General features: G+C 53.3%; 10 protein-coding genes across 10 annotated transcripts; 5 read left to right on the forward strand and 5 right to left on the reverse strand.

The window, feature by feature from the left end:
* Nucleotides 1-20: 20 nt before the first annotated feature.
* Nucleotides 21-1,990, forward strand: C7974DRAFT_84404 (uncharacterized protein). The gene is made up of 3 exons (XM_046147360.1): nt 21-155; nt 204-1,658; nt 1,705-1,990. Exons 1-2 carry the CDS (start codon nt 129-131, stop codon nt 1,527-1,529), a joined length of 1,353 nt encoding a protein of 450 aa, XP_045991592.1. The 5' UTR covers nt 21-128; the 3' UTR covers nt 1,530-1,658; nt 1,705-1,990.
* A 5,590-nt stretch (nt 1,991-7,580) lies between these two features.
* On the reverse strand, nt 7,581-9,665 carry C7974DRAFT_84427 (uncharacterized protein). The gene is made up of 2 exons (XM_046147361.1): nt 9,126-9,665; nt 7,581-9,069 (listed from the first exon to the last, which is right to left on the reverse strand). The coding sequence occupies exons 1-2, from the start codon at nt 9,404-9,406 to the stop codon at nt 7,809-7,811; spliced, it is 1,542 nt and encodes a 513-aa protein (XP_045991593.1). The 5' UTR covers nt 9,407-9,665; the 3' UTR covers nt 7,581-7,808.
* Nucleotides 9,666-11,021: 1,356 nt separating this feature from the next.
* C7974DRAFT_84453 (uncharacterized protein) lies at nt 11,022-11,824 on the forward strand. The gene has a single exon (XM_046147362.1). The coding sequence runs from the start codon at nt 11,112-11,114 to the stop codon at nt 11,730-11,732; it is 621 nt and encodes a 206-aa protein (XP_045991594.1). The 5' UTR covers nt 11,022-11,111; the 3' UTR covers nt 11,733-11,824.
* Nucleotides 11,825-12,821: 997 nt separating this feature from the next.
* C7974DRAFT_84493 (uncharacterized protein) lies at nt 12,822-14,275 on the forward strand. The gene is made up of 2 exons (XM_046147363.1): nt 12,822-12,860; nt 12,958-14,275. The coding sequence occupies exon 2, from the start codon at nt 12,993-12,995 to the stop codon at nt 14,160-14,162; it is 1,170 nt and encodes a 389-aa protein (XP_045991595.1). The 5' UTR covers nt 12,822-12,860; nt 12,958-12,992; the 3' UTR covers nt 14,163-14,275.
* A 1,370-nt stretch (nt 14,276-15,645) lies between these two features.
* On the reverse strand, nt 15,646-16,453 carry C7974DRAFT_429206 (uncharacterized protein; the record flags this gene model as incomplete). Its single annotated transcript, XM_046144629.1, has 2 exons — nt 15,646-16,311; nt 16,364-16,453. 2 exons carry the CDS (start codon nt 16,451-16,453, stop codon nt 15,646-15,648), a joined length of 756 nt encoding a protein of 251 aa, XP_045991596.1.
* An 846-nt stretch (nt 16,454-17,299) lies between these two features.
* On the reverse strand, nt 17,300-18,569 carry C7974DRAFT_84508 (uncharacterized protein). The gene is made up of 2 exons (XM_046147364.1): nt 17,751-18,569; nt 17,300-17,703 (listed from the first exon to the last, which is right to left on the reverse strand). Exons 1-2 carry the CDS (start codon nt 18,259-18,261, stop codon nt 17,324-17,326), a joined length of 891 nt encoding a protein of 296 aa, XP_045991597.1. The 5' UTR covers nt 18,262-18,569; the 3' UTR covers nt 17,300-17,323.
* Nucleotides 18,570-19,067: 498 nt separating this feature from the next.
* On the forward strand, nt 19,068-19,842 carry C7974DRAFT_437993 (uncharacterized protein; the record flags this gene model as incomplete). The annotated part of the gene is made up of 2 exons (XM_046145231.1): nt 19,068-19,176; nt 19,244-19,842. The coding sequence occupies 2 exons, from the start codon at nt 19,068-19,070 to the stop codon at nt 19,840-19,842; spliced, it is 708 nt and encodes a 235-aa protein (XP_045991598.1).
* A 333-nt stretch (nt 19,843-20,175) lies between these two features.
* Nucleotides 20,176-20,604, reverse strand: C7974DRAFT_418668 (ribosomal protein L34-domain-containing protein; the record flags this gene model as incomplete). Its single annotated transcript, XM_046144173.1, has 2 exons — nt 20,176-20,488; nt 20,537-20,604. 2 exons carry the CDS (start codon nt 20,602-20,604, stop codon nt 20,176-20,178), a joined length of 381 nt encoding a protein of 126 aa, XP_045991599.1.
* A 302-nt stretch (nt 20,605-20,906) lies between these two features.
* Nucleotides 20,907-21,524, forward strand: C7974DRAFT_323188 (uncharacterized protein; the record flags this gene model as incomplete). Its single annotated transcript, XM_046138884.1, has 1 exon — nt 20,907-21,524. The coding sequence occupies one exon, from the start codon at nt 20,907-20,909 to the stop codon at nt 21,522-21,524; it is 618 nt and encodes a 205-aa protein (XP_045991600.1).
* Nucleotides 21,525-21,594: 70 nt separating this feature from the next.
* C7974DRAFT_84512 (CaaX prenyl protease-like protein) lies at nt 21,595-23,343 on the reverse strand. Its single transcript, XM_046147365.1, has 3 exons — nt 22,925-23,343; nt 21,930-22,875; nt 21,595-21,879 (listed from the first exon to the last, which is right to left on the reverse strand). The coding sequence occupies exons 1-3, from the start codon at nt 23,126-23,128 to the stop codon at nt 21,647-21,649; spliced, it is 1,383 nt and encodes a 460-aa protein (XP_045991601.1). The 5' UTR covers nt 23,129-23,343; the 3' UTR covers nt 21,595-21,646.
* Between the last annotated feature and the right edge of the window lie 36 nt (nt 23,344-23,379).

A 23,379-nucleotide genomic window follows, 5' to 3' on the forward strand; every position in this document is an offset into this window, starting at 1 on the left:
CGCGCACTGACCCCAACTCTCAAGTCGCCTCTGCTTCTCGCAAGACATTTTTATCATCCCACATCTCCTCTGCCATCCACACGTCTGACACCGTGACACACACCCAATCAGCAAACAGCGACGTCAACATGGCCAGCGGCTCAAGGAAACGCCGCGTATGTCTTCTTAGTTCAAGCTTGCCCAATCATGGCTTACCGCAACAGGTTTCTCGCTCTCCAAGCTGCCTGGAGTCTGCTAGAAAACTGCGTCGACAATCTGCTAGCAACTCCTTACAATCGCAACTCGATACATCTAATCCCTATCCAAGCACAGCAAAGTCCGTGTTCCGTGGCTGTCACGACCCCTACTTCCCTCTCAGCACTAGAGGAGATACAACCCTGCCAACAGGTGATGATTACGTATTCCGCATTCAGGTCCTCTCAACCACCACCAATCTCAACGCCGACGTGTTCAAAAAAGCGGTGCAAGGTCTGGTCAAGATATGCTTCCCACAGAACGTCTTGGATGAGCTTGGGATCGAGGTCGTTACGCAGCACATGAGAGACCAGGATGCACCCGAGCAAAATATCGTTAAGATGGCAGACATCTTCCGCGCCGAGATGATTCATCGAGTAACATGGATGCTAGCGGAATACCTCGACTCGGCAGGCAGGGTTGAATCTAGCGTCAAAGCCATCATGGCCGCCAGTGCAAGTCTTCATGGCGCTAAAATTGGTGAAGATGTATTGAGTGGCGTGACCGAGAGCCTCTCCAAGCTTAGGGAGCACATGTCGAGCGGATCGACAGCAAGGCTGGCGAACAGTACTGATATGGAACTTTCGTCCTTGAACATGGCCGAGAGCGATGCAATGGCCAGTAATGACAACTGTACTGTAGTCACGCAGCGCATGGATCGTGTTAGATGCACTGGCATCGCTCCTGAGGATCCCTCAGAAGACAGTATGCCTCTGGTGTCACCTGCTAACAAGCACGGGAAGAGAGAGTGCCGATCAAAATCGACACCGCAACTCCAGTATCCCGATGCAGCATACAGAGAGTCAAGCCAAGCTGCCGAGCAGATGGACCAACTTGTGCCAATCGAGCAACCATGCCGAGGCAAAGCGAGCAAAGTTTCAACCTCCTGGCGCTGGAACGTGCAAGATGAGATCAGCATCGATGACATAACAGAGCATTTCAAAAGAACAAGCGACTTGTTTGCCTACCACGCCCTGCCAATTGCCAGGCAGCGACTCGGGACGCTGGTAAAACGCAAAAAGCTGCGCAAAGACATTGAGGCTATGCTTGCAGCTCTTTCCACGACCGAATTCGACCAATGGGTCGAAAGACTTCGGAAGCTTCAAAATGGCGATATGACGATGCTTGAGAGGTCTCCAGCTCCAATCATTGGTCAAGATGCGGCCCGGATTACAGTAAAGTCAACACCCACGCTCACGCCCAGCAATCAGACGGTACGCCGCCGTCCGAAGTCAGACGTTCGGTTTGCGGTTAAGCAAGAACACAATGTGTATGAGAACTTTCGTGAGGCATAGGCGCCTTCTCGGTACGCATCGAGAGCTGACGGTGGCATGCGTACTAACCGTTCAGTTCCCACAAAGGGCTTGGCCCATCAAGAAGCTAGAATCGAAAGTCAGCTGGGAGTACAGACAACCCTTAATCATGTCAGTAGTCAACTCGAGTAAATTCAATGGCTCTAACCGCTCACAGTCAAGTCGTTCGTTTTAAGAGACTCCCATTGTAGATCTCCTGTGGGGCCAAAAGGAATTTGGAGAACATAATCGTGCACCCGTGATTCGCAATGTAACAAAAAGTCTCAACTCTTAAGTCTCAGCAGAGGTAGGCAACGAAGATTTATGTTCCAAGCTATACTTATAGGCTGCACTGTGTCGGTATAACACGTCTCGATGGAGCTACCCTCGTTCAGACAAAGAAGAACCTTCAGGCACTGCTACTTGGCCCAGAACTCCACTGCTTCCTGACCTTCACTTACGTTAGAACTCGATTCGTCGTGGAATGCAAACTAATGGGTTCTTTCGAATCTGACTGCATTCCCTGAATTCACCACCTCGAGCTTTGTCTTTGTCAACCTTCTACCTGTAAGTAATGTTGTTTAGCCGATTAGCACGCTGGTACTAAAGTGTCTGTCTAGAGCCTTACAATAGTTGTAGATGTTTTCTTTGATTCACTGAAATCATGGACTGTGTCGTCCGATAGCATCATTTTGGACCATCTTGTGCAAGAGCTCAAGGCGAGGAACTACCCCGAGGAAAGTCTCGCTTTAGAACCGACACCTTGGCTTGAGCACGCTAACTATGACAGGGACCTGAAATCCCCTTCAACATGGATTGCGTTGCTCAAGAAGTCCGCACTGCTTTGAAACACAGGGGGTATGACGGCGTCGTCGTGCGTTGATCCGGATTCCTTGACCTCAAGTTCTCAGTCCTTGTGAAGTCATGGTGAATGATCTCAGTACATGCGACAGTTAGTGGGACACTGAGTGGATGTTATGAAAGTTCACTCGGTGTTAAATGCAAGCATGATCAATATAATCTCACTAGATACATTCTAATCTCCTGCCTGTTGAGTAGGTGGTGTAAAATCTGGATGGGGCAATTAAGAGGCGGAAAGACAGAAAGAACCTTAAGAATGCTCTTCTGATATCCACAAAGTACAAAGTCTTACCTTTAAGTAACTTTTCGCACTTACTAGTTGCGAGCTTGTGTAGTTTTAGACAACTGGTTGTAACATCACACCCTATAATTGTATTTTACTTATAAGTTCAATTGCTGCGTTGCTCTAACAATACGTTTTCAACTAACGACAAGCTGACAAAACGAAGGAAAGATGAGAAACCGGGTATGTCTACATGACAGCAGGCAACATATATCAGGTTTTAAAGACTTCACGGAGCCAATGCACAACTGTCGCATCAGAAAAGCCCTACTTTGAAGAGCTATTCTAGGGGTACTGGTGCAGTTGCGCGTAGCTACATTTTCGCCCTATTTTGGCATCAACAACAGATATGTATTGTTAAGAGTCACGCTGATTGTCGAGGTACAGCATATTGCCTGTGGCGAGCCAAGCCACCTATCAGAGACGTAGCCATCATGTGCGACCATGGGGATTGGCCGATGAAAAGGCATTCCTACACCTTCCTTTGGTCACACTCCCCATCACGGTGAGCTATGAATTCAGAACTTAAAACTTGATCAGCGTACCTTCGGCTGGCCCCTTTTCGCTCTTTTGCGTCCAAACACTTCAGCGTTGCATCATGACCCCCCCATACACGTAAGTCTTATCTCGAACCCACAGTCGCGACATTGCCACGTGCCCGTGTCACCTCGTGCGAGCCAGCCCTGCGCAAGCGCGATCTTACATTGTGTCATGTACAACATCTTCTACCAGTATTGTTGGGACAGCCAGCCTGAGCAAAGTGCCAGGTTTGTGCCCCACACCTTACATCTCCGCACTGGAACAATCTCTCCCTCGATCTCCGACCTGCGTGAACGAAAAAAGCATGCATGACTACCCGGTTTGCCTGAAGCTAGATGGTAGCCCAAAAGTGGGAATGAGGCCCATTCCAACGAAAAGCGCCTCTGATACGTGAGCCGCGCAAACTGAGACCCCACCTCAAAGCGATGCCAGCGTAACCAAGATCCAAACGTATCGCCAAGGTTCGATCTCGTATCGCAAAGTTTTAGATCGTGGCGTGTGGTCCGGCTAAACTCCAGATCTCGGCCATTCCCGTTGTACCAAAGATGCTTAGCAAGAGGCATGCATCTTACGTACATATGTAGTTCGGCAGGAGAACGACTTTCGATGGGCGATGCTGGGTTTAGAATAATACACACAAAACGATACGTCCAGAAGGTCCCTAAGAACAGTACCTATTCAGTGAGAAACTAGCATCAGGAATTGCGTCTCTTAGTTCCCAACATCTGAAGCTGGGTATGCAAAGACAGCTGCACGACGCAAAGTGGGGGCGAAAGTCATATTGCCATTCATGTTGACAGAATTACTGCGGGCCCTTGCATGCGTGTCATCTCAATTCAGCTAGAGGTACGCTGAAAGCGCTAGGGTTGAAATGGTTTTATGTTCCGCAGTGACTGTAAGCCACAAGAGTGTTGAAATTGAGTGGACTAATATTAATAGTGTTGCGACATCTCATCCTGGGAAAGGATCCAGCTCCTAGCAATAGCCAGCCTCAATCTATCGCAAGTTCGTCATCAGGGACGACCGAGTTGCTCGCTAATATTGGAGGGATCGACTCCTTACCTACTTATGCAGGTGCAAGACTTACACAACGTCCGGGAGTGTAATCCACCCAATGAAGATGGTGCAATCGTGGGTTGCTTTTTGCCGTCAGCCGACCGCGCAGGTTCCGAGATGCGCTTATCGTGAGATCGGAAGGGACTGGAGTCAATCGTTTTGCTTTTGCCGACGAGCAACTGACTTGTTGTTGCCCGTAGTGCCAACACCGTCTTCACTCGCAGAGCTGACCAAAAGTATGACCCACGAATCAGAGAACTCAAGAGCGAACCATTCGAAGCTGGTGGCAGATAGCACAGTTATTGGTCACAACTGTAGTTGAGGTTGGGGATACGAACCAGCCAACCGTCTTGGAAGGGTACCCGAGTGTACATACCTACGAAGTGTCATTGAACGCCTGAGCGTTGTGACGCTTCGTGGCGTTCAAATCGCCCATAACAACAGGAGACGGAGAAGCACCTCGATTGGTAGAGTCATGTGACTGTGACAAAACTTAGCGTCCAGGGTCATTGCGTAGGTACTTTCCTTCACGCGCCTGTACCGCGGTAACGACATTACCCTGCGTGGATCTCCATCCCGATCCCGCACGTCGAGCGCAACATGACACGTCTGGAACTATCGATCCGGCCTGTTGCGTCCGCGGAGGGGCGCTTTCCCGCAAAAGGAACCTGTGCGCGTTACAGCATCCGAAACACCGAGAATATACCTTACATGCTCGAGTCTCAACGCAAGCCACAACTTCGAAGCCTCGTAAGTGATGTTTTGTCGATATGGCACAAGACGAACCACTGTCTCAAGCTCTCATCCGCGATGTCGCACCCCTGACCTTGCACTGACAATTCTCCTATGGCTATTACTCGTGTAACCACGGTGTTCCTCAGGAGTCGTTAGACACGGGTGCTGCCTTCCGCTGCGGAAACCGAGTCAGCTCCTCATCGCGATCAGGACAAGACGAGATGAGCTGAGCAGGGGAAGGCGAGGACTTTCCACACACTGCAATCACCGATCGGTCAATCGCAAAACGTCGAAACTGGGGCATGGTGTTATCCTGCGTCCAGACGTAAGCAGCAGCATGTCACTGCCAGCATCCGCGCAACCCGTCGCCTCGCCTTTCTTTTTACTTTTCGCTAAAAGGTGGTTGAGCAGGGTTGACACTTGCGCGGCTCCTGGGGGCCCTCATTCTTCCAGCTCACAGCACCGACGTCGCACCGAACCTCGACCCCACCTGCGATGCCTTACCTGTTCTGGCAAGTGGTGCCCTTTCCTTGTCAAGTTAGGCCCGTGATAGCCGCCTGCTAGTCGCTCGCAGATGCACAACAATTTGCGTGGCTTCCGGAGTGGCGAAGTCAGATCAGCAGACAATCTCTTTGTGCAGGCTTGGTCGAAACGCTTGCGCATGGTATGATGGCCTGATGACCATGAACCGTCTGTGCGCAGTCCCCACGAACACACTGATGCACCTGCCATGCCAAGATGGGGAAGCGGCCAGACAGCCATGTGTACGAGTCCTGCCACAGGTCGTGGGTCCTTACCCTTCCGTTCCAGACCGAAGCAACGAGGTGAGCGCTGGGCATTTAGTTGTCTGATGTTTTACATGCTCATGCACATCGAGGATGTCGATGTTGGGCTATTCGGACCCTTGGACCGATGTTAATTCGGGCCGCTTCCGCGGCAAGGGCTGACGTGGCTTCGACAGCCAAGTCCTCCTGACAATGCTCTGCGAACAATGTTTCAACCTCCCATTGAGCAGCAGTCTGACTGTCGGCAGCGTCACTCGAGTTATTTCTGATATTATCAAGTTTGTTCGGCTATAATACATGCCATCTCAAGCAAGGTTCGCTCGCTCGCGCTAACTCCCTGTAGCTGTGAGCGTGTCAACGTCACGCTGGGGTCCTAATCGGTACCTGTGCGAACTCGACGGGCACTATCACTTCACCAACCAAGATCCAGGTCAGCACGCAAACCGTTAAACCACCGATATACTTTGCGGCCTGTCGCTCATCGGCACTATATCTCCCCAAAGCGGACCTTCTTCCGCGATCGACGACTGTGAATATCCGTTAAGCTGGGGCACCCTAAGATTTCTGATGCCGAATCACCGTGACGCTGGAATCAAATTAGAAAAGCTACTGACTCTGCGCAAATATGTGAACGTAGATCGACATAGCGCTCTCAGTTCGAACGGCAAGCAAACTGGTCCTGTCAGGACTTCTGAGCGAAGCAGCTCCGTAGGCAAGCAACTTCTTGTCTCAGGACTTGAACTTGTTGAGGATAACAACGATCACCACGGTTGATGTTGGTATAACAACTTGATACAGCGGCTGCATCACTGCCTCGAGATGCCGGATGTTCTGGATTTGCTGCCACACTGACCTTACTGTGGCCTGCATGCGACAAGCATGCCCATGACCCCTTTATGTGTTGCTCAGGGAATCGCAAGCTCTCCATGTGTTTTGCTACGGCACCATCTTGTTCCTAAACTCAAATGTTCTGTTTTCGAAAACTATACTTTCCATCTAGTTGGGAATGGAGCGTGGGCAGCATCTTGTGATTCGTTACAGGCTCACGCCCAGGTGTTCTTGTTCCGGGTAGCCCCGTTCGACAACCGCCAGCACTAAGCCTGCGTAAGCCAAGGCGCTGCAAGGGCGGCTTAGCTGCATGCAAGTGATCATATAGTGCGTGTTGACTGCCTCCAGGCGAGTCGACTAGCCAGCAAGAGCAATCCTTTCGCCAGCTGGGCAGAGCTGCTTGATTTGAAGAAATGATCGTGTTTCATGATTGATGGCCATCGAAATGGCGCTGCTCGGACTGCTTATGCTGAGTCGCACGCAACGGCTGCCAGCTGCTGTTCAGGAGACGCAGCCAGACAGCACTTAGCGCTGACCCGCTCCAGGACCTTGTAGGTTTCGTTTACGGGCCGCTTTGACGCTGGTGCTGGCGCACGACCACCCTTCCGCGAACAAGCTGGGTCCACCCTCGGTTCCGATACGCGCATGAATAAGGTTCATCGCAGCTTGAGAGAAGATAGATCTATTCCGTATCCCAAGTACTAAGATACAAGAAACATGGTATTCAAACTTGGGCATGTGTGATAAAGTACATTGTGCAATATGCTAGTGGAGTGCTGGAAACGTTTCAAGTGTGGAGTGTCTAGAACGCGGAAACGTGTACATCGTCCAGTAGAGATACATAGAGTTGTCGAATACAAAAAACATGTCTAAAAGCGAGAGGCACACGAGATGCCGATGTAGAAAGAGGCAAAGGTCGGAGGGGCTGGCCAGTGCAGTTGTTGCGAGGACAGCACAATGGCGTCACGTAGAACTACGCATAGACATCAAACCATGGCGCCATCCCATGCTTTCGTCTCCTAACAAGCAAGATGAATTGATGCACGTCCAATGACGATCCTGAAATCAAAAAAAAAAAGCAGTGGGTATAACGGATGTCCTTCTTTTACCAACACCAACACCAACACCAAGCCAATATGCAAATGCAAAGTCGTGAGTCAAATGGAAAGGAATAATTCGCTCGAATGTGAACGCTCAGGACTCATCGGGCTTTCGGGCCAGTGGTGCCGGGCTCGTGCTTGTCACTCTTCGCTGCTTCGATGCGGGGGGCAACTCATGTGGAGCATCGGACTTGCGTTTGTTGGCTGCATTGCCATTCGTTGAGCCATCGAGTTGTGAGGCTGCATCTGGCCGCCTGACTGCGTCGTCCACGGATCCAGTGGAGTGTGGGCTCATTGGTCGGTAACAATGACTGTGGCGCCATTTCCACTCTTCGTACGCAGCATCGGCCTTCTTTCTTTGATCCCGCAGCCTATCGATCATGCTGCTCGCAAGTCTCATGTAGTCGGCATTGTTCTCTGCAGGAGCAATAGGGCCTTGGTCCATATCAGGGATTGGTCGTCTCCAAGCTTCGTTGCAACCCACACAGCGCTCTACAGAGGGCTCACGATCAGACCGATCTCTCGTTTCCCTTGTTTCTCTGTTAGCTCGCGGGTGGGGGTCGACATGACGAGTGCTTCCGTTCGCTAGTGATGCAAGCGACTCATCAGTAGTGGAAGCGGGCGTAGGAGAACTCCTCGGCTGCTCAGGTTCCGCGGCAACTGTTGGTACAGTCGGTGGCGTAGGTGGTTCATTACGAGGTTTTTGCGAAGGCGACATATTTTCGGAGGTGTAGTTGGCAGCAAATCTCACGTTGTAGCGTTGCTGACGAGTTCCAAAGTTGTTTTGCTGAGTAAAGAACTGTTCTGGTAAAGAAGACGGTCCAGCGATGTTGGGTCGTGATTCAGCAACGTTCTTAATGTCGAGAGGAATACTGCGCTCTGTACTGTGCTCATGTGATCTTGGTAATGCTGCTAAATAAGGAGCGGTCGAAGACACAGATTTGGAATGCTGGCGAGAGGGGAGCTGCGGTCTTGTTTGGCTTGGATAAATTTCGACCTGGTGCGGGGCAGGAACGGGTGCATAAGCCGGAGTGGATGAGGCAGACTGGTAGGAAGTGAGAGTCGGACTCGGCAAACGTTGGCCTTCCTTTGGGCTCTGGTGAGAATAAGAAACGTTAGGTTTGGATAATTGGGCGTCGTTGCCCGCCTCGAAGCGGTGCTGGTCAATGGCTGAGTCTTGGCGCACTTGCCCTGTCGAATGAGAGGCGTTTTGCACGCCAGACGACAGCGCCGAATGCTGAAGCGCTGGGTCTGGTTTACACAGCTGTTGACGACGAAAGGTAGGCTCCTGATAGACCCTAGTTGCACTGTCTCTTGCCACAGCTGCCGTTGATGGTGGCCGTGGTTCTGTGGGGCTGACAGACATGGTCAGCAAACGGGGTGCAACACCAATGAGGTTCACGCTACTCACCTGACCGGAGGGCTTGTCTGGCGATGGTTCACGGCACTCCAGTACGACGAGGCTGTCGTATTGGCGGTAATAGTGGGTGCGAGGGAGACAGCAGGTGGGGCAGAGTGCGCAGGAGAGTAGTCCTGGCGGTGGTACGCAGGATTGATGTTGTTTGCAGAGGGCCGTGACGAGAGCAGCTCAGCGACGCTGGGAAGCGTTCGCGCGGGAGCGGAAGACTCGGTGTGCTGCGACGATCCGTAGGCGCGGGGATCGCGAGGCCAGTCGCCTGCCATGGCGGGCATGAGTGCTTTAGAAGTCGATGACAGCTGCAGCGAGCGCAGCGTTGATATGGAGGGCGCGTGAAGACGAGGTCGCACAAGAGGAGGAGACGCAGTCTTACACGGGCAGGCGCGAAGGGTCTAAGGTCCTGACATTCCGTGGCTCTGGAGTCTCCGCTCTTTGGACGATGGATGAAGCACCCTGCCAGCTAGCTCTTAGCAGGCTCCAACAGGCATGCTGGCGCTGCGCGGACGCCTCATTGTGGAGCATGCCGTGTGCTGGGTCCACAGCCTGCGAGGTGATTCTCCCAAAGCTGCAAGGCATACTTTAGGCCGGGTTGGCCGGGCTAGCCTGTCTCCAGCGGCGACGGGAGCATTCGAAGCGCATCCGCGCTGACGAAAAGGGTATAGATCGGGGAGGGGTGGCTAGACGAGCCATACCGCTTGCACCAGCAGCGGCACACGGATAATCATACCGAACCTTCCCTCTACAGCGAAGCGATCCCACGGCCTGTTCCCGCCGGCCACGCCACTGCATCGAGTCGCCCTGCGTGCCGTCGCCGTACTGCCTGTCGCCGCGTGCAGTGCCCTCGCCTCCCATGCACCTCCTAGTCGAGCGAGCATCGCACTGTTGTTACCTACGCACGTTGATCGAGTCCATAGCTCACACATGCAATGCGAGCAGGCTTGTCCTCTGCGCTCGTTAGCCGTGCAGCCAGTTCGCTCTGCGCCGTGCAGGACCATCTGTTGCGCGTCACGAGGCAAAGCAGACCAAGCCTGGATATGGACACTGTACACACTGCACAGTAACAGGCCCTCATTTCCCTTGTCCCTCGTCTCTAGTGTCCCGTGCCCGAGCCAGCCCATTCGAATACTCGACCACTATAGTACTCGACCTCGATCTGCTGCCCAAAACGACGTTACCAGCGAACCTCCACTCCGTGCGGCAGTAGCCGATGAACAGGTGCGACGGGACGCTCCGAATGTCAGGGGATCGCTGGGTCAAGCAGCTTCCGTCTCAGCGTCAGCTCCATGACAGCGAAATTTACTCTGTGAGCCCTGGTCCCTCAAACGCTGCTGATATTCCCGTTCCCCAGCGCAAACTCAGTGTGGACAGCCCCTGCCATCGAGATCACATCCTGCTACCAGTGCTGATTCGTTCTTTCCTACGCCGCCTATTCAGGCTAGTGCGCCTGCCTACTCCAGCTTGGCTCCAGCTGGCGACGTTGACATCCAGTAGTCCGTCCCGAGATTGCGCTGCCTCCACCTTCACCGATCACAGTCAGAGGTCAGCAAGTCCAACCCCGGTCGGTTGTGTGTCCTGCGTTCCATCGTATGTGCCGACATGGCCAGCGTTGCGTTTCGGCTCGCAGAGCCTGCTTTGATTGGCCCACGTCCCGCTGTCGACCAATCATCACTGAGTTGTGGGTCCTGCCAGCAGCCTCCTCAACAACGACTCCACGCCCGCTGCAAGACATCGAGCCGTGTTCACTCTGCAGCCTTTTCTGGAATGCAGCTAGAGCGCTTTGATCCTCTCTTTGGCCACTGAGAATCCCATTTCCAGCTTGTGTGAAGGACGAAACGCCATGCCAGGGACCGTACCTCACTTGCGCTGCTTGCTACTTCCGGTCAGTTGCATGGTGGCATGCCGCAACACAGGCAACACGTCCCATGAGTGGAATTTCCTTCGCCACTTCCATGCGAGCATGATGAGCAGAGGCGACCCACCATGCCTGTCTGTTCTGATGAACCAAAGCAAATCACCCGACTGCCTGTCGCGAGACCGATCCGGTTCTCGACATGGTCTGTTACAATCTTGGACACGCAGGTGACACGCGAGCTCTGCAATCCGCCATTTCAGCTGTGGCTTCTTGAGTTTCCCACGAGTTGCGAAATCCGTGTTTATCATCTCCACTTACCGGGCGGCATTCCGACGAGTCTACACTTTCCGGCCCGAACGATCACATCCGATGTTCTCTCGGAATTCTGTTCGCGAAGTCTCACAAGACTTTCTTGGTGTGACACAAGAGCTTGTAAAGTGGAGCGATCAACATCCGCAATGTACCTGACACCATCATACAGCTGTCGGTCAGCAACATCACTTTGGCGGACAATATTGCCTCGTACAGGGCAAGGCCCGATGTGCGCATTTGCAATGTACCAGCGCAAGCGATTCTGGCTTGTACCTTATCATAAGCGCGTCTCACGGGCTACCTCCTTGTATTACCATGCTGATCACGTCACTGTAGGGGACCGACTACATGGTCCGCCATGTGATGCTGAAGCTAAGCCTTACGTAGGTAACGACCATTCATCGTCTCTCTCCTCGGAAGTGCTTCCCCGACCATGATGCAGGGATAACCCGCGCTAGTCAAAAGGTCACGGCTTGATGTATAACGTTACGCCACCAATCAATCGACAAGTACGGTTGCACAAATAGCATGTTTGGCCCACAATACGATACCCGCATGAATTGTCTTCGAAAGCCTCGCTTAGCCACGCATGCGCAATATTACCCGGAAGCCCCAAGCTCTCAGGCATGAAGCTGCGGCACGTTGCGGCAGTCCCAACGGGCCAACATCATGCCGCTCGCCCTACGATATATGGGTTTGCGCAGCAAGACTGCTGCATCCAGCAAGCCTGTGTAAGCGCGGCTATTAACAATACATATTCCTAGGCCACAGCGCTCGAGCTTGAGCGCTCTGAAGTTTGTAGCACGCAACGTACTCTGCATATGATGGCCGTTGCCAATGGGTTTGAATTCAAAAGCCGGCTTCTTGTCACAACACAGTTGCTTCATGGTCGCAAATCAATTCAAGATGCTCAGATGGCAACATCAATGTTGCTGATTTGAGTCGCGACAACGTTCGTTTCCAAGAATGGTACAATGTAATACAGTTGTGTCATCTGATCCTTGTTCTTGTCCGAACCCGACATTGACGTTGACTTTCACGCTATGCGGGATAGGCATCGGGCGTCGACGGAGCCTTGGTCTTGTCGCACAAGTTGTGCAGTTGCAAAGAGGTGAGTGAGAGTGCAAGTGATACCGACCAACAGACATAGAATTACTCGACCGCTGTTGTTTCGATTGATTTAGAGCGCGAGCTTTCCTTCCTCCAGATCAAGATCGGTAGGTAACTATGATCTGTGTCACATTCGTCTGGCCTAACTCGCTCGCGGTATGTCAAGAAGATAAGTTCAGCCGACCACTTGTGCATCTGTAGTATCCCGTATTGTGCCACTTCATATGACACCAGACTCGAAATGAGATTCTCAGGGACTTTCAAGTCGCTGCTATCATAGAATACGCACCGACTCAATGTAGGTACTAATAATCATCACTCCATGGTCGATGATAGAGAAACTCGGTTTGAAACGGCTCACAGCGTGAGTTCTACCAGGACTTTTTGGATGATGTTGGATAAACACTACACACACCAAGCTTCTTCTCTGTAATTTTTTGGTATGCGACTATGACGTAAGCGGAACAACCCACGTTGGTGATGTTTCATCTTCCACAGTCCTGCCGATCTCCGGAACTCTCCGAGCCTGGAGTCCTAACATCGCAATTGTAGAACACATCTGCACACAAACCTCGACGCAACGTACAATGCCGCCTCATGAAGGGCTCGTTCACCAGCAAGAGTATGACTGGCGAGACTCCAATGTCGAATTAATTAACTCAGACATTGACCACAAGGTCAAGTATAAGTCGGCGGTCAACGAGCCAGCATGGAACAACAGCGTCATTGGTGACGAAGCAGGCCTATTCATCTGGCGCATCGAAGACTTCGAGGTTGTTTCTTGGCCACGCGAAAAGTACGGCAGTTTTCATGAGGGCGACTCGTATATCATCCTCTTTACCGAAGAAGTCAAAAGCGATACAAAAACTCAGCTGATTCACGACATTTTCTTCTGGCTTGGACGCGCCACAACACAAGACGAAGCCGGTACCGCGGCCTATAAGACTGTCGAACTCGACGAATTCCTCCACGGCGCAGCAACGCAGCATCGTGAGTTGCAGACCTCACCCTCGGACGCATTCTCTGCTCTATTCCCACGTATGAAAATTTTGCGTGGAGGTGTACGTTCTGGCTTCAATCATGTGGATTCCAGCATAGATCCGCAACACACAGATACTTTGCTCCGCGTCTTTAAGCACCCTGGAGCCAACACAGGACGCGATGCTATCCTCGTGCATGAGGTCGAACCCACGTGGCAGAGTCTGGACGAAAACGACGTGTTCATTCTTGACAAAGGTGACAAGATCTTCGTTTGGCAGGGAAGAAAGTGTTCGCCAATGGAGAAGCTCAAGGCCGCGCAAGTAGTCAACGACCTGACAATTGCCAAACATAGTGATGTAGAAGTATTGAGCCAGGAGGAGTCGAGGAGCAAGGTTGTTGTGGACTACCTTGGCGGTCAGCATCTGGAGTTTGGCACAAGGTTCGAGTGTGCGAGACCGCTATCACCCGCTACAGAACGGAACGTGAAGAAGCTGTTCAGAATAAGCGATGCTAGTGGTCAACTTGCATTCGATCTCCTAAAAGAAGGCAACGGGATTGACAGGGAGGATTTCGATGAGAATGATGTGTTCTTGCTAGATGCCGGAAGGAGTATCTGGGTTTGGGAAGGTAGTGGGGCGAGTCAGAGGGAGAGGGCGATGTGGCTGAAGACAGCGCAGACGTATCTTGCTATGCAACCTGACGCAAATCAGCTGGCTGTAGCGAAAGTCAATCAGGGAAGAGAGGGGAAGACTTTCTGGGTTGCTGTGGAAGCATAGGGTTGTTTTCGAAACAGTGAGTGCTTGGTGTATATCATAAGATTACGGTCGAAATGCTCATAATGCCAAGTGATGACGATGCAATTCTTTCATGGAAAGCCTGTTGATCATGCTGGAAGACAATATGTCAAGTACGACTTATATGTGACAGGCCTTGTCAATGTTCAAGAGAGTGCTGTGGCGTCCACCGAGATGCATTTTGTACATTCTAGAGTTGCGGCCATAGCTATATACATGGGCAAGGATCAGGTAGTTGGAATTTTTCAACTGCCTCTGACATGAATGCAAATTTTGGAGGTTAGTAAAACACCCCTCTTTTCGCCTTCATATCTATACAATGCGAATCGCTGACAAGCATTTGGATGTAAGTCATACTGTCTATATCCGCGGAATTCGAACACTCAACGTATTCTCCTGGACAGGTAAGGTCTCGAGGCTGGTCAACTATACCGTAGATTCGATTGAGTAACATTGAACTAATCGGCTGTAGCGAAGACCGACACCTCTCCTTCTTAGCATAGTTGAGTTCAGTCTTTGGGCAGTAGGCGTTAATATAATAAGGTGCAATCTATACGAAATTAAACCTAGATACCACATGAGCGGTGATCTGACTATGTGAGCCCACTAGTAGCAACTAAGAACCACCTCTTTCTGTACCATTCATGGCAATGGCTCCGAGTAGATGGTGTGAGTTCCTGAACCTTGCGTCGGTGCGAAGTAAGTGGAAGTGCTTCTATTTCATAAACAGGATTCGTTCCCCGCTCACACCTTTTCCTCACACTTTTGTGCTTATGTTCGCTGAGATCTTTCAGACTCTACTGAACATTTTCATTTATTGAATTGAAAGGCGTGAGTTGCATAAAAGAGTCAATCGGGTGAAGGCAACAGCTTGTAGCACGACAAGTATCTTTCTCCAAAGGTAACAAGCTTAAGACTTTGCCTTTCCCGGGAAAGAAAAGAACGACTGGTTTTGATTTGTACCAATGAGACGACGGTTACAGAAAGCCTCTCTGACATGAAAATGTGTCAGGCGTATCTGTGTTTCGTATTTGTGCCTTCCAACCTCGACTTCCTGTGCGAGATACGATCTTTCACACTGAGCAATGGCGAAGCAGTAGACGGCAAGCAGAGTAAAGTGTAATTTGGAGATCTTCAATTGGAAAAACATTGCGTCTACATCCATATTTTGGTCCGTCTCTGGCAACATAGTTATCTGCTCCAGGCACCATCATACAATTGCCGCCAACAACAAGCCGACCTCGATCAGCTCCCTGCATCTTAAACCCACGGAGACCGCCGGCAATAAAAAGAGTCGAGTCTTCAATGGAAAAAACCCTTCGTAGTCAACAGTCGTCGATAGGTTTGAGAGAACTGAATACTCACCACAGCCTGGAGGTCTGCGACGAGATCTTGGGAATGTGTTGCGGGCGTACGAAGTAGTGCAGATGTCTAAATCGTATTGAGAGACAGTATTGCTGATGGATCAATAACCATAAGGACGACCTCCGGCACGAGCCTCTTTGGCGTCACGCGAGAGCCGTTCGTAAAGCTGCGCGAGATCGGGAAAGGCAACCAAGGCCTCCTGGGCAGGTTGGGGGATGTCTGCAACGATCTTATCCCATCCGTTGTGACGTTGGCAGATGACACGAATAAGCTCCTCCATACAGTTGAGTGTAGCCTGGATCATTCTGTAAGACCATGCCAGGTCAAGGAAGCCCCGAGGGTTCTGAAGGGACTGCGTGTACGGGTTGATGAGGACAGTCCAGTCAAAGTTGTGCTGAGACACATCGACAGGAGTAGGTATGTGCTGGTCACTGCACTCTTTGCCTAGTTTGTGGAAAGACGTCCACAGCTGGTCGAACTTTCTGGCAAACGGGTTAGTCGGTGTGTCATTGATGGCGCGGCTGCGATCACGTTGACCCTGGCGAAAGGCCGTTTCTTGGACTGCGACAGCCTCAGGAACACCGGCAAGAGAGAAAGCTTGAGGTCCCTGATGGATGTTGCGAGCGCGAGAATCCGAGTTCAAGGATGAACGGCCAGTAGCGTGAATAGCTCCATTGCCGGCACTGCGAGTAGCGTGGTTGGTGCGAGTGGGGGTACCGTTCACACTGAGGCCGAGTGCACGAGTTTGCTCTGACAAGCTGGACTTCTGAGTATCGAGGTCAGTCAAGTTCAATACAAAGCGGAGATGTGAGACTCACAGGCTGCTGTGACGGCAATAACCCGCTAAAAGTCCGAGCCTGCGGACTGAACGATGATTCTGGGGTCTTTGCACCCTGCCTGTAAGCCATGAAGGAAGCGGAGCTGGCAGATGCTGGCAGTGAGCCTGACGATGAGCTACTTTTGTCTTGTTTAGGACCCGTTGCTGCTGCACAAGGAGTGCCGGCCTGAGGGTGCATGGCGGTCGTTTGGTGAACGGAAGTTGCGTAGCTACACAAGTACTATAGATTGTTCGTGTTAAGAGCGAGCTCGAACTAATGTGCAGGTGATGAGACGTACCTGATCGTTTGACATGGTCTGACCCGTCTCGAAATGATTGACACAATCAATATCTTGCTGCAACACAGAGGAATCGTGGTAGCTAGCGTGGTGGTTTGAGTTTGGCGCCAAATATGGAGCGCTGTGGTAAGTGAGGATGGGAAGGAGCTACGTTGTTTTTGTTTGTAGAAAAGGAAGGCACGAGACGCGCCGCCAAGCCAAGCGCGTCGGTCGAGGAAATAACACAATCGCCTATATATGTACGGCAGGTATTCTAGACTGTGGGGCAAGCACGTTTGCAAGCGAAATGCCATGACAGGAGACGAGGCAAACGCAATCGGACCTCTCGTGAACGGCAAAACCAACTTCGAATTCGCAAGGATGGCATGGAGAGCTCAGAGGAGATCAAGCAAATATAATTCTTGGACTAGAAGAAGACGATCTACCACCTCAAATAGGTCTGTGAGTATCACCACCGTGGGTGACCGCGGTGACGCTTTGAATTGGGCTGGAGTGAAAAGTCAAAATCGATGGAGCTTTGGGAGAAGAAGCATTGCCCAAGTGCGAACTTGCGCCGAGTTTCTGACATCAGCTGGCATGGATCTCTTCAATATCCTCTTGTTTCAACCATCGTAGTGCGCTCAAAGAGTAAACAGCTCACGTTAGCTGAAAGTTACCGACCTTCAATCTACGTTCTCCAGTTCAGCAGCCTCACGAGCTTGGATATACTGGTACTTCAGCCGAGCCGCTTTGAGCTCTGCCTCTGCAACCTCAAGTTCAGCCTGTAGCTTCTGGACCTCGAGAGACTCCTTGGACGCGTTCACAGCATCTGCAATGTCAGAACGAGCCACCGCACCTGGTGTACCTGAGAGAATGGAACGAGGGCGCGCGCGTATTGGGTCGGAATGAACATCGTCGACATCTTCCTCGTCGGAGGAGATGGTCCTGGTGTTGCGGCGTCCTGGAGTGCTCCGTTCGGTAGGTTCGAAGGTTTTACGGCGCTTGTTTGCGTGCTTCTCTTTACGAAAGAGGGTGCCGTCGGGGGCGCGACGAAGTCGACCTTCTGCGCGACGTCAGATCTAGTGAATCTGTGAATTGGAAATAACTTACGCTTTGTTGGAAGCTGCAGGCGTGCCTCGTAGACCTCGTGGTTACGCTTGTGGCCTCGTAGAGAGCCCTTCGGAAGGACTGGCTCATGTAGCTCCTCCAAATATGAATCGATGGATGAAACGAGAGACTCGGCCTCGGATTCTGGTTCTGGTCGATCGGGGTGCTCGTACTCGTCCTTGATCTCCTTGATGTCGGCTAGTCGGCACCATGGATGTTTGTCTCGGTGTTTGTCGATCTTCGCCCTGAGTCGGAAGTGAAACTCGTCCAAATTCCCACCGTTGAGACGCGCGATAGACTTGAGATCCTTCAGGAACTGAACGCCCCAGTTGCGTGGGTCATTCTCAGTCTGGTTCTTGATATGATCGCGCCGCTCACAGTCCCAGGCACGCATGCGAATGTCGACAGGAATAATCTCGGGGACCGACTGCACATGGAAGTCGGCGGCAAGCGCAGGGAGAAGACAGTTGACGAGGTCTTGGGTGTCTGCGTTCAGAGTCTCAAAGCGCCCCATCGTGGCCGATCTGTAAGAATACCTTAGCTTTGGTGGACGATACCAGCATCGTCTTCAAGTGGGCTTGTTGCAAGGCAGATGTTCTTGAAGATGGAGAAAGCCGACGAGATCTCCTTCGAGAAAGGCCCTGACCTATGGCGAATGATGCACCTTTTGGTGAGGACCCTACCGCTCTTGCTGGAAAAAGAAGAAAGGAGCAGCGGTAGAGAAAGTTGTATGCGCTTACCGTTGGAGCGAACACGGGAGCTCACTGACGCAGTGCGAAGGCTGATAGCAGACGTGACAAGTGAGAGAGCTCACTGAGCAGCTACTATATATATGTGCCTCACACGTAACTAGCGTGAGCGCGCCTTGAGGCTCCTGGTGGGGCACGGTTGTCCACGCAAGTGAAGGTAGGGCCAGGCGTCCATTGTGGGCAACTATCTTGGAAAACAACAAGTGCAGGTCTGAAATCTCTTGAAAAAGTATCAAGGGGCTAATCAGTTGGCGGCAACTGCTTTGTGAGACCGTGGATCACTTTCTCCGAACAGTGATCATGAACTGAGAGCTGGAAGGAGACTGCAACTTATGGTGACTTTGAACGATAATGACCAAGACACAACGACCTGTCGAGGACTCAAGGTAGTTCTGAGATGAAGCCGTGATGAAAGCAAAAGCAACACTGAAGATTGTGATATTGAGGTTTGGAGCGGAGTCTGTTCCGGCTCAAGATTCCCAGGTTCTCGTCAAAACTTTCCCTTGAAACTCCTTCTCCTTGTTCGAACCACAAGCCAACGTTAAGGTCATCTCGAAGACTGCCAGGATACATGGCGCAAAAACGCGTGCATTCAGATTCTGCAGCGGCATTGCCTGAAGTCTTCCACTCTGCCAAGATTGACGAGCAAACATCCTCGTTCATTGGTGCTTTCTCCCCTAGTCTCTCGACGGCGGCCCTACAGCGGCTCCCGGAATTTCGCACGCACGGCGACACATAGAATTGCAGCATGGCGCAAGCCTTCTCGTCAGCAATCGTTGACACCTTCCAAGCCCCTGTTCGACACCGGCCACGACGATGACGGCGAGTCATGGGCAGGTGGCCGGCTGGCGCGTGTTTTGAACGACACGCAGGCGTCTGGTACCGTCGTTGTTGCGCGCTGGTACGGAGGCCAAAACATTGGTCCAATAAGATTCACGCATATTGAGAGTTGTGCAAAAGACGCGATCTGGAAATGGAAGGTTGCTGTATCGGATGTGGGCAAGGAGGAGGCGAGCAAGAAGCAGAAGGTTCATGATGAGACGGAGAGGAAGAATCTGATTGAAGAGCTAACGCAGAGAGATTGCAACATTGTAGCATTGAGGAAGTTGTTGGCTGAGAAGAAGGCGAAGTTGAGTGGCGAGGAGATTGCGCCGTCCACACCGCAGAAGGCGACTGGGTATGGGGTTATGGGGTTGGATGTGCTGAAGAGGCTAGACAAAGCAAGAGATGCGACGATTGCTGCGATTCTGAAACAGATGGACAAGGTAGACGAAGATCTGAAGTTGTTGGACGGGTTAGACGACGATGCGCTTGATGAGTTGGACGATGAGGAAAGCCAATCATAATCAAATTGATCTGAGCTGTAGCTAGAGTCCTGACAATCAAGACAAGCAAAGAAAATGATCGAATGTGATGCAGACTCATCCCTCAACGACATTGACAAGCTCCTGACTATTCCAAGCGTCAGCTGGTTCTTGCGCAGAGTTTGGGCAGTGCAGACACGCCGATTGTGGCCAAGGGAAGGCTCCCAAGGCTCCCAGGCGTCTGAGTGGGGGAATGCTGGATGCGCGCTAGAGCACGGTGTCACGAGGGCATGCAGGGCGCTAGCTCAGTCGAAAGAAACGGAAGTGGGACATGTGGTGGACAGTGTACAGTAGATATACAGGTATGGACAGGCTCTAATGGCTCAGGTTCCAGCGCCCCCTCGTCAGCCTCCTCATCAGCAGCTTCCGCCCCTTCTTCGACCGCAGCCTGTTCAGGAAGCCGTGTCTCCGCTTGCGCACAAAGTGCGAGGGATTGTATGTGTCGCGCGGCCCGCAGCGGATCTGCACGCCGGCGAAGGCGGGCGACGCCGAGATCTTGCCCATGATGTCGAGCGTCTCGGGGGAGCGTGTGGCAGCGGCGGGGGCGCCGGGGGCGGCGAGCGTCGATGGCAGCGACGCCGGGGCGAGCATGGGGCGGCGGGCGCTGAGGAGCGACATGTTGCGGGCGCTGCAGCGGTCAGCATGGCGGCGCATGCGCGACTGGGCCTGCACGTACGCTTGCGCCATGGACGGCGTGGCCATGGCCGGACGGGCGACGGCGCGCAGACAGCGGAGGGCGTTCATCTCGGCTCAATGGCTGCGGCAGGGCAGCGTCCCGCGGCGAGAGAGGCAGAGAGGCGGCGGAGGCGGCCGGGCAGTGGTGCAGGTGCAGTGCGGCTCGCCCTGGTGGTGCGTGGTCTGCGGTCGGTCTGCGGTCTGCGGTCTGCGGTCTGCGTCGTGTGCGCGCCAGAGACCGCCAGACCTCCGCCTGCTCGCCGACAGAACAGAAAATCCGCGCTAGCCCGTGCGCGAAAAGTACTGTCGCACTCGCACACCCACACCCTCGCCGGCTGGCAGCGTGCACCACGCCTTGCATCTCTTCCAACATGGTCCCCGACGCGCCCCCGCCGCACCGCCTCGTCTCGAGCAAGCCCATCAGCATCGCCGCCGCCGCCGCCATGCTGCAGACCTACATGGCCAACTCCGAGGCACACCCGCACCTGCACCCCGACGCCCTGATCACACCCACCGGCGTCACCTTCTCCTCGCACGGCGGGCCCACTGGCGGCGTCGTCATGCACAACCTGCGCCGCATCGCAGCGGGACTGCGCGGTGAGGTCCTCGAGCCCGAACCCACCCCCGAGCCCGAGGAAGACGAGGGCGCCGCGCGGGACAAGGCGTGGAAGGCCAAGAAGGGCAAGGGCATCAAGACCACCTTCGCGGATGCCGACGCCGACCCCGCCCCCGTCGAGATCGAGTGGCAGGACAAGGACGCCTATGAGCGCGAGCAGGGCGAGTTTGAGAGCGGCGACCTCGGCGACCGCACCAACGTCGTCCAGGAGGGCGCCGCGCCCCCCGAGCTTGCCGTCGAGGTCGAGGCCACAGGCGAGAAGAGGAAAGGCGGCGACGCGAAGCTGGACAAGGACGCAAGGAAGAAGGCGAAGAAGGAGCGAGATGCGCAGAGGAAGAAGGAGCTTGAGAAGAAGCGCAAGGACGCTGCGTGAGCTTCGAGCCCGAACATGATACCACGAGCGCGGCGTTTGGGTTTTGCATATGTCTACTGCTCTATTGAGAACCACTGGGGAGCGCATACTTCGCCCTCCAATCCACCCTTCATGTCCTACTCCTACAACTCTCGGTCCGACGCCTTGACCGCCTTGTCCTCGTCCTTGGCCTTCTCCGTCAGCTTCTCGTTGCTCGACCAGTTCATTGCGCGCAGCCGTTCGGTCAGGATAGGGTGCGAGTGGTGGAAAGACGAGTAGAACCAATCAGCGTCCATTGACGACAGATTCTGGATCTGCAGCTTCAGGAGGGAAGCACCGAGCTCCGTGCGGTATCCGAGGTCGACGGCAAATGCATCTACCAGAGTTAGCGGGCTGCCTTGGGGGTCGGCACAGGGCCACACGTACCAGCTTCATACTCCATCTTGCGGGTCCAAAAGTTCATGCCCAGCTTAAAGAGCGCGTCCGTAGGCGACAAGATCTCGTTGAACAGAATAAATCCAATAATGTTTGGCTGCTCCCTGTGGAATCCAAAGTCGGTGAAGAGCGAGCGGTTGTCGATGAAGACGGAGAACAAGGCGAACGTGTAGAACAGGTGGGCCTGCGCGATGAACAGCAGCCTGGATGTGTGGTTCATCTTCCAGTGGCCCAGCTCGTGGCCCAGAACAGCCTCGACCTCCTTGTCCGAGCTCTTCTCGAGCAGCGTGTCGAAGATGACAATCTTCTTCTTGCCAATCCACGGCAGGCCGGTGAAGTAGGCGTTGCTGTGGGCGCTGCGCTTGCTGCCGTCAATAACCTGCAGCTCCGAGAGCGGGAAGTCGAGCTTCGACGCGAGCGCTTCGACCGAGTCCTTGAGCTTGCCGGGCTGGAGAGGCTCGAGCTTGTTGAAGAGCGGCACAATGAGGATCGGGTAGATGGTCATGCCAAGGATCTGCACAGCCAGCATGAAGACCCAGAGGTAGTAGAAGAAATTCTGGCCCGTCTTGCGGATAATGGCCAGGAAGGCGCTGCCAATGGGGATGCCGAACGCAAGCCCGAGAGCCTGGCCCTTGACCATGTCTGTGACCCACGTGTTGATGGTCATCTTGTTGAAGCCGTACTTCTCCTCGAGCACAAAGTGGTGGTAGTACGAGAAGGGCAGGCCGATGAGCGTCTCAGCCCAGGTCATGAGGTACATGAACAGCAGCGATCGCGGAATCTCGCCAGAGAGGCTGGCGGGGGCATAGCGGACGATGAGCGAGCCGGCGACGCTCCAGAGGATCGGGTAGACGTTGAAGTAGATGGTTGCGAGGTGCTTGGCCTGGTTGAAGAGAGCCGACGCGAAGCTGAACTTGGCCTTTGCGCGGCCGTATGCCTGGGCTTGTCAGCAGTTGCTCTTGGTCGTGCGCGGCAGAGCGCCGAACCTGGGATTTGTCAAATGTCTCGCGGTCAATCTCCTTGTCGAGTGCCTTGGGGACCGTGGTGCGCTGCAGAACGCGGTACTGGCGGAACAGCAGCCAGTTCTCGAGCGCGAATTCCGCGAGCGAGAAGCCAACCACAAGCTTCCTCCACGGGAAGAGTGGCCGGTCCAGCAAGCGGGCCAGGCGCTGTAAAAATGCCTGGATCATGTTGCGACAGTGTGTGGTGGATGAGGCGGCGGCGGCAGCGGCACGCGAGTTGAGGACAGTTTCCGCCGCGGCTGATCGTGTGCCATGTGGAGACGCCCCCCGGCAGTGGCGTCACTCCGCGAACGCGTCCCGCCCACCACGACAACGCGTCGACAGATCCACACAATCGACACAATCGCCATGCACGGCACCAGAGACTTGGACGCTGCAGTCTGCTGCTCTATCGCGCAAGACCACCTAGAAGCTGATAC

Source organism: Boeremia exigua (assembly GCF_020726555.1).
Source record: "Boeremia exigua strain MPI-SDFR-AT-0100 chromosome Unknown C7974scaffold_15, whole genome shotgun sequence".
Classification (NCBI taxonomy): Eukaryota; Fungi; Ascomycota; class Dothideomycetes; order Pleosporales; family Didymellaceae; genus Boeremia; species Boeremia exigua.